The sequence below is a fragment of the Condylura cristata genome, unplaced genomic scaffold (assembly GCF_000260355.1).
Source record: "Condylura cristata isolate star-nosed mole 26May11 unplaced genomic scaffold, ConCri1.0 scaffold00009, whole genome shotgun sequence".
Taxonomy (NCBI): domain Eukaryota; kingdom Metazoa; phylum Chordata; class Mammalia; order Eulipotyphla; family Talpidae; genus Condylura; species Condylura cristata.
The window spans coordinates 27897643-27911089 of record NW_004567110.1 but is presented as its reverse complement, the minus strand read 5'-3'; the positions used below and the strand labels follow the sequence as shown (position 1 = coordinate 27911089).

Genomic DNA, 13447 nt, shown 5'->3' with positions numbered 1-13447 from the left:
ATAAGGACCGACGTTGAAAGAGGAGTTTCCTCCCATTCTAGCAAAAAAAAAAAAAAAAAAAAAGTCCCTTCCTTGGATGGACCACAGCTCCTGTAACTGATTTGCTCCCCTGGCACAGAACCACATGTTGTGTGGTACCCCGAGGCTGGTGAGAAAGGGGACAGACTCAAGAATTCCTGGGTGGGAAGGCTCTTCTTTGCATTTACCACAGTTGCTAAAATGTTACATTTAATAGCTCAAGACTGGTCTGTGTTTGCCTGGAAACTGTGTGTGTGTGTGTGTGTGTGTGTGTGTGTAATTCATTTTCTTTTTTAACTTCAAGATGGCCATAATAAGAGCCAGACTGTTGATGAGTCTAACGATTAGAAGCAGCTTCCTAACATCCCCGCACACAATCACGTTGAGTTCAATTTTGAGATGTTGTTCAAAAAGTTCAAAATGCGTGGTGTTTATCAAGCGACATCACTCAAATACCCAGCGTCGCAGGTGCCAGACACGTGCATCGGGCTTGCAGTTGCCCAGCTCAAGGGCTGCCTTTGTGACCAGCCACAGAGTTAAGTAAAGCAGCCTGGAAGGGTGCCGGGAAGGTTCTTTTAGTAGCTGCTGTGTTTATGACCGTAATGCCACTACAACACTGGCAAGCTGGGGCTGCCTTCAGTGTGGCTGGTGTGTCTAGTTGCTTTCCTGGACGAGCTCCGTGCTTGGAAACTAGAGTATAAAGGGGGTCTCTTGGCTTCAGGAATCTGGCTCAGCGTTTCTGTCCATCTGAGTCATGTCCACATGTGCACTTGCTTCTTTTGGAGCCAAACTGACCCGTTATCACCACGACTCTTCAATAGCACTGAAATTACACTAGTTTATGAAATCTTTTTCCTTTTCACTCTCTGTTCACAGAACAATCTCCAGGAGCTGTGGGAGTGGGATAGGTCTGGAAAATGCATTCTGAACCACTTCACTGCTTGAGAAATTTTTTTATTGTATTTTTTTCAAGGGATCCTATGAACAAAAATCTCATAGTTACAGGATAGGCAAACATTTAAATTGAAAGCAATCTGCTGGTAAGGTCCTCTGCTTTAAGCTACTAGACGAGAGGTAGTAGTTCTGAATTCTGAGGTTAGCAGCAACTTGGAGTGTGGGTTAGAGTCTCTTTCAACACAGCTAGTGGTGCTGATGAAAGAATTGCTGCTTTCAAGAGCGGGAATCTTGGTCACCGATAATGACCTCATCACGTCCATTTGTATCTTATATCAGCAACAAGGTCCTAATGTTGTTAGAAGTGGTCCCATGCTCCATCCCATAGCATCTAGTTTGTCATAATCTATGCAGTGTCCGTTTTCAAAGCCTTTCAAACCCTTGAATGCTCAAGGGCCAAGCAAGGTCAGAGTCAAGATCAGGGGATTTGATTACCACTGTGGACTGCCTACCTGTCTTTGTGTAAAAAAAAAAAAAAAAAAAAAAAAAAAAAAATTTTACTGGGGCACAGCCATGCTCACTCATTTCTATATCATCTATGGCTGTTTCATGCAAAGCTGAGAAGTTGTAACAGAGATTGTATGGCCCACAAGCCCTAAAACATTTACTTTGGGTCTTTATGGGAAAGGTTTGCAGACCCCTGGCCTAGGTAATTAGGTGAGTCAAATGTTGGCTAGAGGTCTCCAACCAGTGATGCCAAGAGAAGGAATGGACTGGCTTTTGTTGTTGTCATGCATTGTGTAATTAAAAAAGTCTTCCTGAATACATTGTATGTGTTACCTGGACTCCTAAAGTATTGCTGGATTACTTAGATGTTCATAAATCAATGCTGTTTCTCCAAACATCTATAAGATACAAATACTGGCAACCACAGCTTTATTCTGTGTCTGTGCAAAACTCAACAATGCTCCAAACCATGGGCTGTAAGCTATAAATGCAGTTCTACTTCAAGCAAAATACTTCAGTCTAAGTATGTCCCTAATCTTTGAAACCAGTTTTAAGAGTCACCAGAAAGCTGTAGTTTAAGACACTTTTCTTAGCTGAGTTTTCCATGCTGGAAACAACATGCTGGATCGATTCAGTAAAACATGCCATAAATTATACGCCTTGTTATTTGAATTAATATGACACTTTCCACAATGACAATAACTAGGAGTTCAAAAGCATTGGGCTCTAGGTGATTATTCATCCATTGGTGATGACTTAAATCTTGCCTTTTTTCACCAGGTTTGGGCAGTCTAGTGAGGAGTATAGGGTATGACAAAGGTGAAGACTGAAGCTAAAATACTACAGTCTCATCCTGTGTTAAACAACCTACATAAATGTGAGTTCACTGGTTGGCTTGAGATTAGACTGACGTGTTAGAACACATCTGAAGGTTCTGAAGTGTCACTCAGGCATTATTTGGTGTTGGTTATAATGAAGGCTAGCTATTTTTTTCATTTAAGTACTATGTAGGTCATAAGAAGTGACTAGGCAGGAAAACTAGGCACTCTACCTGCAAGTGTATCTTAGTAGTTATGTGACTATTTGCAGCAGAAAAGCCACACAAGGCACAAGACCACCTGGCTGCTGCTTCTCAAGATGCAGGTTGAACCACCTGACTTGTGAGCTGTGTCTACAGACTTATGAAAGTGGCTAAAATCTAGTTCTCCAATTGTAACTGTCTTTATACCTAGAAAAAGTTATAAAGCCTGAGATAAGCCTGAGATAATGACTTAGGGGAGAAATGGTGTATTAGTGGAAATGTCAATATGGATTTACATATGATTTTTGGGACATGTTGAGAATCAAAACATAAACCCACCTGAAACATTTTAAGATCTAAACAAAGGCCTAGGATAGAAAGTTTTCCCTTCCAATTCAAGTGTCACAGACTCTATTTAACTGAAGCAAATATACTAGTCTATATTTTATGTAAAAAAAATTGATCCTAGTTCCTCAGTTTTTCTTAAGCTGAAAGTCTGCCAGCTGAGGTGTTTTATTTGGTCTATGCCATGATTTCAAAGACAGTCTTACTTTTCAAAGGCTATTTATAAGAAGGCTAGTTTTCAAAAAAGCTGATTCCCCATGCTAATTTAGGAGTAGAAAGCTGGGATTCTTTTGGAGAGGTTCATCAATGATCTCTTGGGAAAAACACTCTTGCACTTTTGGTTCAAGAGTGAGACCATGGGACAAAACATCTCTTGACAAGCAGGCAGCTGACATACCGAGCTCTGTGGGAGAAGCAGCAGATGTGCTCTGCAGGCGGCTTGCAGATGCCCATTTCTGGGGTGTACCACTTGCCTGCTTGGGTAGCCAGGCTCCAAATAAGATCTAGGCAGTTCAGCATCCACCAGGGAGAGGCCCAGGGTATGGGGAGCACGTCCAGTTGCAGTCCATGGAGCACGTGACTGTCAAGCTTCAGCAGGCCTCACTGGTACAGACATGGAGGTGGGGTCAGGGTGGAAGCGATGCTAGCATATGTCTGCCTCAAATGGCTGCTGACACAAATGGAACATGTGTGCCTTTTTAAAAAGGTGGTATCAAGTAACAGGCTGACAGCCGTCCCCTGGCATTTCAGGCTTCTTTCTTCTCTCCACTTTGGCTCTTTGTTGAGTCGCTTCCATCGGGCAAAGTTCCATAGGACAAACCATTCGAGTCTGGTTGTATTTTGTCCAACATTTGTTTTCCTGTGGAGATAACAATCACACACACACACTCCTTTGAGCTGTTACAGAGAATAATTTCTTCTGTATCTAGGCCACATTTTATTCCTTTCTAAAAATACTATGTAGTCACCCCCTAAATAGAAGAGACAAATGTCAAGGAAGAAAAGGCCCGCGGAGCTCCAGGGGCTGTGAGCTCGCTGTGTGGATGGGGCATGCGCACATGAGCCAGCACTCCCCAGCTTCAGGGTTTAGTCCCCCAACCTGGAAGTCAGGATGAATCAGTCAGCTCTCACCATAAAGCTCTCATTGTCTCTAAACTGTTCTTCCCCTGTCCTAGTTGCTTTCTCCATGATTAGTTTAATACACAGAACTACTTAGAAAAGCAGTCTGCAGCAGAGGCTTCTAAAGTTGTTACTGACCCTACTTTGTGAAATGGAAGAGTTCAAAATAGGTAGACTTTCTTACCCACCAAAGAATATCTGACCATGCCAACCATGTGCAATGCACCCTTTTGCCACAAAAGTCAATTCCTGCACTGAGCACTCTTGGCTGATAAGAGGAATTAAATGGAAAGAGGACACAGAATGAATAGGGTCATTCTTTTCTCAGTCATAGGGAGGCGGCTTTAGTGGTTTTTGCTTCAAAACTTGGTCACAGCAGAATGGTGGAGGGAGCCACCTCCTGCCTGAAAAACTATATATAGGTTACCTCAAATTCCTAGAAAAGCTGGAGATTATTGGAGAGGAGTAGGGTGAGTGAGGTAAGGGTTAGGGAAAGAAGTTCTTTTTGTTCTGGTGACTGCGTCACCAGGTATACAAGCTGAGAGCAGCCTCACTCTCTAGCCAAGATGTCCCTTTAGAGCTTCTCCAAGCAGCAGGGGTCTGCTGTTGGCTACCATTCCCTACTCTTCCTTCTATGCTTTTCTATGTTAAGGACACTCAAAAAGGAATCTGTCAGCCACCCAAACCAAGAAAACAGTTCTTCTATATCCTACTGTTCTGTATAAAACTGACATTTAAATAATTACTTGACATTTATCGTTAAAGCTTCACCTTTGGTTTCATCATTAAATGTGCAGTTTGGGAAGCTAAGAATTTTTATATTTATCATCCCAAGTAGTACTACCAATTATTCATTTATAAGAATAAAGCTTTCTATTGTACATTAAAAGATATGCTACTTTACCAGGGATATTTCCAAAATCAATGTAAGACTGTGGCAGATGCTCCTTTTCTCGGTTTCTTGTGACCAACAGCACACCAAGGAATGACAGAAAACACCTGTAAGAATAATATTAATATAGGACACAAAAGCAGTAAAACAACTCAAGGTATTAAATTACTAAGTTCCATATTTTACAAGATGACACACATTCCATCGGTTTTGTTCATCCTGTTTCTCATGGTAAGCTGCCTAGAACTTGTCCTAATTGTTGTAGCCAATAATATTTGTCCCCAGAACCAAGACTTGGGAAGATTCCAATAAATCTGCCCCAGGTTTTTACCATCTGGAGGCTAATTCCGGCCCTGGCCCCTCTGGGTAGACTCTAGGTCTCATTTTCTATCCATGCATTCTCAGACCTATTATTGACATGCAACACAAGCAAAAAATAAGAATTTATTCTTTAGTTTTCTAAGAAAATTAGTTGTCCTTGGCCATAAAAATAGTCATAGTTTCCAGACCCCAGAAGTATAGCCTTGCCCAAATAGCTTACGAAACTGTATTTTCAAGATAGATGGTTTCCTGCACAGAAAATAGTCTGGGCTTAAGTCTGCATAACAAAGTCTGCCGAGTTAGGTGATGCACTAATGGGCGCTTGCTGGAGCCAGAAGAAGCTCCTGCACGTGACGGTGTCACAAAGTTCTCTCTTTGCAAGCAGTGCTGACGGTGGTGCCCACGCCTGTCTGGGAAGGGCTCAAGCTGGGCCCCCAGACACAGGTAGGGGTGGCACCAGTGGGATGCTGGGGCCAGCCCCAGCCTTGGCCTTTGATTTTGGGTGATCCTAGGGGCATCCATGTTTCTCTGGCACGTAAACTGGGTGTTCTTAAGAGTGAGGCAGGTCTGCCAGAGCTCGACAAAAAAAAAAAAAAAAAAAGGGCTGTGGTGTAGCTATAAAGGCCAGTGGGTTATCTTGACTTCACTTGGCACTGAAAATCCTCAGTTTTAGGACCGGCGGAGAAACTAAGTTTAAGTTACAAAGTCAAAGACATGGAGCTGAGTGTGGTGTTAAAAGGAATCTTTCTTTTAGGAGCTCAGGAAATGGTATTTCTTAAATTATTTTCCAATTTCCTATGCCTCAGGTACAATGCCAAAAATCCTATATAAAAGTAACAGAACCTCACATATTTTACCTCTGAGACATTTACTCACCCAAAAAGATAAATGAATATAGTGAGAAAAGCTGCACCAAGGAATTCCTGATAAAATATGATACCTATAATAGGAATGGTGGACAAAATTAATCTTAGGATAAAAATAATTGTAACAGCAACATGGTTTTGCAAGTTTTAATTATTTTTAAAATATAATCATCCTAAGCACATTCAGTAGTTCAATTTAAACCTATTTGCATTCCACACTTAGAATTCCAAAAAAAGCACAGATTTGTAGACTTTATATAACGTCTTGCTATAAAATCATATGTAATATGTCATTATAAAATCAACGTAACTGATATAAACTTTGCAAATGGAAATTTTTTATCCAGTCCATATTTGTCCCTCTGGAACAAATTTCACTGTGCTATTTCAGCAAGCCTGCCTGAGAGTCTGGGTGGACTCTGGGGTTTTGACCCAGCATGCTCTCTTCAGGCCAGCTGCTGTCCACGCTGTCACTCCTGGCGATGCCCTGCAGCCTGTCTGGCTAATGCTCACACAGGCATTGCGTGAGCAACTCTAGCAACTGACGTGCTAGTCCAGCAACGTCCTCACTGCCAGCGCTCTCTCCCTCTCCTCCTCTGGGTTTCCCCTTGGGTAAAGGATAACATGAGTGTCATTGCCCTGTGAAGCTTCTCTCTTAGGTCGTCTCAATGATTTCTTCTTGGTTTAAGGTTCCGAAGTCTATGTAGAGTTCTATAACATAATGTCGATTTAGATTATGTATCACCCGGAATTACTTTGTGTGATGTCAGCCTTGCCAGTCAGTGAACAACTATTTGTGGAGAGTCTGATATGCGAATGACTCTTTTACGGCTGCAGATACTGTGATGAAGAAGAGTCTTGTGCTTAAGAAACTTTACCTCCTCACCTAGAGAATAAGCTTTTTACAGGACCAAGACATGTCAAAGTCTTTTTTGTTCTTTGAAGTAACATTGATTTATAACCTACACTTCAGCATCTATATATACCACATTAGAAATCAACGGAAGTCTGGTTTCCATTCATCACTATATACTTGACTCCTCTTACTCAATTTACCTACCACCCTTTTCTTTCCCCTTCCCTTCTGGTAAACACTATTTTATTTTTTACACTTTAAAATTTTGTTTTTGTTTTGCTTGTTTATCTACCACTTATGTGTGGAAACCATATGATTTTTGTCATTCTCCATTTCTGATTTATTTCACTAAGCATAACACTTTTTAGGTCAATCAATATTTTGCAAATGGAAGGATTTTGACTTTTAATAGTTGTGGACTATTCTATTGTGGATATATACCTCACATTTTCTTAATCTTCTTATCTGTCTATGGTTACTTAGGTTGTTCAACTCTTGGTTATTATGAATAATGTTTATTGCAATAAACATGGTGGCACATTACGTTATCATATTTGTTCACTAAATACCCAGAAGTAGGATAGCTAGATTTTATGGTACTTTTATCCTTAAGTTTTTGATGAATCTTTGCTTTCTGTACTGCTTTCCATGGTGTTTGCACTGACCTAGAGTTTCAACAGTGAACAAGGGTTTCCTTTTCTCCATGTCCTTGCCAATACCTTTTTGTCTTGTTTTTTCACCAAGTCATATAGGTGTGACGTGATGTCCTACTGTGGTTTTAATTTGCATTTTCCTAATAATAAGATGATGGACATCTTCTCATGTGCTGGTTGGCTGGCCATCTATGTTTTCTTGGAGAAAGACAAGAAATACTAGGCAATCCAGATTGATCTTGCCCATGAGTGTGCCATATGTTGCTTCTGTTATGTTAAGTTCCTTCTATACCCATTTTGTTGAGTGTTTTTATCATATATGAGTGTTGGGAATTGTGAAACGTTTTTTTCTGTAGCTATCAAGATATTAATATCCTTGGTATGGTCTCTCATTAATTCATTTGTAAATGTTGAACCATCCTTGCATCCTGGAATAAATCCTACTTGATCATGGCATATGATCTTCTAATACACTTTTGTGGCTTCTTATCAGACACTGAGTAAAGGCCAGGAGAATATGGGCAATACAGTTCCTTATCACCTAAGCCTTCCTTGATTTTTTTTTTTTTCTCATTTATTCTGAGAGAAACTTTATGCTCATTCTAGAGTGGACCCACCAAAGTATAGAAGGCCAAAACTCACCTGCAATAATAGCACTGATTGTAAAGAAAATATGGTTAACTGGCACCACCATCGTTGTATTGTAGAGTTTTGTGGCTTGATTCAGGAACCTAGAGCAGAAAGCACTCACTGAAGCTCAGGCTTTCAGAGACCCTCAGCAATAAGTTACCAACAACTTCAAGAAATGCATGTTCTGTAGCTCCAACTACAAAGGGAAAGGAAGTGCAGTAAAAGGGCATTTCCAATCAGCAGTCATAGCTTATATGCATCTGATGTATGAGATCAGATGTCAAGTTTTATGGTCTGTTTAAACCAACTACAGTAACAATGAAAAGCAATTAATCATATTCCGAGGCTACAGAAGTTTGAGTTGGAAGCGATTCAAGCTGCTGGACCAGTATCACACTGGGTCTGATTCATTAGGATAGACCCTCGAATCTGTTAAATATCATATCTGGGGAACAGTATAGCTATCCATTGACATGCCACGTGCCAAGAAAGAAGATGGAGAAGTAAAGGAATGTGTAATGTTTCAGAAACAATGCTCAGGGCTCCAGCTGCAGAGCACATGTGGGAGCTCGGCCACTCATTTTGACCACCAACATGATTCAGGCTCCCACAACTGTGCTGTGCTGCCCAGTCAGGGACTAGACTTTTTTCTAAAGCTGTGCATTGCACTGCTATCACCTGGGTGCTCTAAAAAAGTACGATTGTTTAGATTCTGACTAGCGCAATTAAAATTTGTGTGTTTGGGTAAAACCCAGGTGTGCCCGTGCATGTATTTATAGGCATGCACACTAGCACACACATGCACATACACGTGCATGTATACAAGCATGCCTGCCCATGTGTGCACACACACAGGTAGCTACGTGCATGTATACATATATGCACAGACCTCTTTGGGTAATTTTAAAGGGTAGCGGGGGTGATAACCACAGCTCTACAGTGAAGTAAAAGTAGGTTGACAGAAATGCTGTTTGCATTCAATTGCATCAGCCTTGTGAATTCATAAAGCAGAATGTAAAGATAATGATGCTAATCACTAAATTCCAATGTGCTGATTAATTCAGAAGGAGAAAGAGAAAGGAAACATTAAAAAGCTTCAAGTATAAGAAACACATTGTTTCGTAAGAAAATGACAAACAAAATAGTGACAAAACATGGAGTTTCTCCAGGAAATCCACATTTCATGTAACAAGGCCTCTGTCCAACACTGTATCCTATATCCCAATTAGACTTCACCTCTGGCGCTGAATGTAAGGAAGCCCTCTCTTCCTGTGTTGGGACTCTGATTTCCTTGCTGGCAGTGGGATGCTGCTTTTGCAAAGCATTGTAGGGTAAACAGAAAGCTTTCTGGTTGACTCAAGAGTCCAGCAGGCAAAAGCATAATCGCAATGTGAAATGAAGGGGAAGTGATTGGAACAGATGGAGGGAGGGGGGGAGAGAAGAGCAGAAATTTTTAAATGTTCCATGTCACCAATATTAGGCCCCTAGAGTAACATAAAGCAATCCTTCTGCAATCTCATGGGTACAAAGAAAATTCTAGCCAAAGATGCAAAGTTCTGGGAAAAAGATTTCCCTCAGGGCCAAACGTCTGGTTCTGTCCATCTCTGGGCAATTAATGAGCATGAGCTAAGAAATGAAGGTGAAGGGTTCATGTATTTCCTATATTTAGAATGAAATCCTGGATGTGGACCTGCCCCTCTGATTTATTGCTAATGACAACCTGTGTACGATGGATATTAATTACAAGCAGAAGAGCATCAGGAAAGCATCAAAGTGTGCTTAGCTGGATTATGGTCGTACTTTAGAACTCACAAGATGTGAAGGCAGTGCTTAGCAAAAACTTATTATTGGATGCAAAGGATCAAGCCAGGCATGTTGGCTAAGGATAAGCTGTAGACCCTTCACCCTTAGAAATCAGTTGCCACTAATTTTAATGATCATCTGAAGCCAATAAAGATTAATGTTCAGAGAAGCGCAGGAATGCTGAAAGATCAGTGAGTTTGTAGAAGCTAACTTACTTGACTTGGAAAACACAAGATGCTACCATGATGATAAACATGATATAGAAGATGGGATAGGTTAGTTGCATTTTATCCATCACAGAAAAAGTGATCATGCCTGAAACGGCTTTTACTGAAATAACAGTCAATGAGGCTGAAAAAGAAAACAAAAAATACAAATAAAATAACGTATTTGAGACAGAATTGCAAATAAATACCTTTCGCTTATGTGGCAGAGTGGTGAACACCCAACATGAGTGGGTCAGATGTGACACTCGCCAAGTGGTAGCCCAGTTGCTCAAGCTGAGCTGGATTTTAAATTTGCTTAAATCAGCTAAAGATCTGCTGTGTGACTGGGTGCTTTTTATCTTTGGAACAAAATGCTTATTTTCCAGCTTTAACTGTTGAAAGGATGCTGTGGAGGTTATAATTATTCGTTGATGGGAAAGGAGAAAACAATGAAGGGAGGAGATAAGAAAAGTCAGACTGTCCATGTGACAGCAGTGGGAAAATAACTATTAAATGATACTGAAAAAATTTTACAGCCACACAGATGAGAAGCCTGGAAGGGGAAAAGCAACTCACTTGGTGAATTTACTAAGCGTCAGACTAAGTCTCTATATGGGTCCATTATTAGTAAATACCTAGATGTTTCATTAAAAATAGTTTTTTTTGACAGAGACACTAATTGGAAGTAGGGGCCAGAATTGAGTATTCGATTCTCAGTCAATGATATATCCAGCTTTGACATGAGCAATGCCTATTTTCTGTGCTAAAGAAGAACCTATCCCTTTTGAGAACAAATTTTTCATAGGTTCCAAATAGTAATGAAGAAAAAGTGACTTGGTGTGGTTATAGTCATGCAATGTTTTCTGGAAACCCTGTGTTCCTGAAGGAAGAAGAGAGTGGGATTTTTTTTTTGGGGGGGTCCTTGGTTCCTTCATCTTACAGTTAGTTGCATATGATTCCATAACTAAAGCCCACAGAAAGTTACCATTATTCCCTTTCAAGTAAAACTTTTAAGTTAAAGGTAATGTGAAGACTACTACCTTTGTTGCAGTTGCTCTACCTGGTCATAGCATATCTGAGCTTTATTCCTTTTAGCTTTTGAAAAGACATTTTGTATATGAAGAGTATGTTTAAAGTAGGTGATGGCAATCAGTAAAAGCCTCTCATAATTTCCTTTTTCCCAAAAACTGAAAATTCACTTTAACATGAAGAGTACCAGGGCCAGATTATGCAATTTTTTTTTGTCGTTGTTCAAAATCATAATTAACAGGAGCTCTACTGATAAGTTCTAAACCACACCCTGAATCAGAACAAAGAGGCTCTGACAGTCAGGCCACTCTTTATCTAACAGTGTCTTCTCACCTGACCCTTTATTTCTCACAGATTATGGCAATAGCTCTATTTTGGTTAATCTAGGAAATTGTAATTATTTGTGAAGATGCCCGTACTATTTGATGGTTGACACATTTAATGTTAGCACTTGAGGAACCTGAATTTCTTCCTAAGCAATTTAGACCATGTGGCTATGGTCTTGTGCCCCAACAGCCAGGTTCCCAAAGGACCAGGGAGCTGAACACACTGCAGTGGCCTCCGACTCAACATGCAAAGTCCTCGCAGGTCACCTCAACCACTCGAGGATGATAGTGCCACTTAAGCACAAACAAAACCAGAATTCTTTAGTAAACAGTTAAGCAAACTATCAGTTACTGCAATTTGTATATTTTCAAGGCATGAACAAACTTCATCACTATTTACTGTGACTGCAAGTTCTTTCTAGGCTACTGTCCAGTGCTTCTAGGGTTTTTCTTGTCTTTTTTTTTTTTTTCTCCAGGGGTGTGGTTGATGAAGACAGATGAAAATACAGAATTATAATGCTGTATCATTCTACCAGATATATAGAAATAGAAAGTATATGCTAATGGGAAAAAGCTAAAAAAAACTGCATCAAGATAATTCAGTATCGATGGTTCAGTCCATGCACTGGGATTATGAATACTATAAACTATTTTTTAACCTATAAAAGCATTCATTCCAGAACTTTGGATAATGCAGAAACACCTAGAAGGAAAAGAGAAAATCACCTGTAATCTCACCACTCATTCCTAAGTCATTTTTAGCATCTGGGAATATTCCTTTTTATTTTCCTATCTCTAAGTATGAATATCATACATCATATAGTACATACTACTTAGGAACCTATCTTCCATTGCCAGTATTTTTAATGCCATTCTGGATTCTTCTAAAGCATGATTTTTATTGGATAAAATGTATGCTTTTGTATAAAAGTATAATTTATTTCTGTAATTTCCTATTCTTGGCTATTTAAGGTATATAGACTTTTTCGCTATTAAAAATGACTGTGATGAACATCTCTAAACATAAATATGACTGGTATCTGGTGGAATTTGTATCAATATTCAGTGTAAAATTAGTTCCTTCTGCTATCTTTCAGAATTGGGATCAATATTTATACTGACTATGTAAAAAAAAAAGGAAATTTTCTTTTTACTTGAGTAGTTTGAATAATATGAAAATAATTAGTTTCTTAAATATTTAAAGTATTACTTTTAAGCAGTCTCTTGCTTAGAATGAAACATTTAAAACAATTCCTCAATTTCCTCCATAGTTAGCATCCTTCAAAAATAACTTCTTCCAGGTTTCATATTTATTCTCATATTTTTAACTGAGATTTTCTTCATGGAGAATCTGACTTGCTAGTTGTCATTTACGTACATACTCTTGTTTTTTAAAGAATTATTTATTTTATTCATATAGAACTGGGGTACAAGACAGAGGTGCAGGGGCACAGACAGAGCAGGGAGCAGAACAGGCAGATTAATGAAGTACCTTGCTGAGGGGTGCAGTGGGTGGGCCAGGAGAGGTCTGCCATGCCATGCGGGTCACCTCCTGGGTGGGGATTGAATTTGCATTGAAGCGGCTGTGGCCAGCTTGCAGTGCTGCATCCTAACTTGTTGCACCACCAGGGAGGGCCCCTATTCTTGGTTTTTATTTGTCAGTTTACTGCTTTTCTACTTTCTATTTCATTTTTGCTTTTATCTTTATTTTTTAATTTTTATTTCATTTTTTTTTAAAGATTTATTTGTACATACAGAACTGGGGTACAGGCCAGAGGCTCAGGGGCGGCGAGAGGCTTTACTAGAGACAGAGCGGGAAACAGAACAGGCAGAGTGACGAAGTACACTGCTGAGGGGGGCAGCGGGTGGGTCAGGAGAGGTCTGCCGCGCCATGTGGTCACCTCCGGGGCAGGCGGGAATCGAACTCATGCGGAAGTGGCTTTAGATTCTCAGTGCTGTGC

At 40.0% G+C, this 13447-nt stretch overlaps 1 protein-coding gene across 1 annotated transcript in view; it reads right to left on the bottom strand.

The window, feature by feature from the left end:
- Positions 1 to 1454: 1454 nt before the first annotated feature.
- The window catches only part of NIPAL2 (NIPA-like domain containing 2), a 74360-nt gene continuing 62367 nt past the window's right edge, over positions 1455 to 13447 (bottom strand). The window contains exons 7-11 of the mRNA XM_004680010.2: positions 10141 to 10276; positions 8135 to 8223; positions 5994 to 6057; positions 4809 to 4903; positions 1455 to 3644 (exon numbers count right to left, since the gene is read on the bottom strand). Coding sequence (XP_004680067.1) covers positions 3532 to 3644; positions 4809 to 4903; positions 5994 to 6057; positions 8135 to 8223; positions 10141 to 10276 — 497 coding nt within the window. The 3' untranslated portion in view covers positions 1455 to 3531. The remainder of the gene's footprint in view (positions 3645 to 4808; positions 4904 to 5993; positions 6058 to 8134; positions 8224 to 10140; positions 10277 to 13447) is intronic.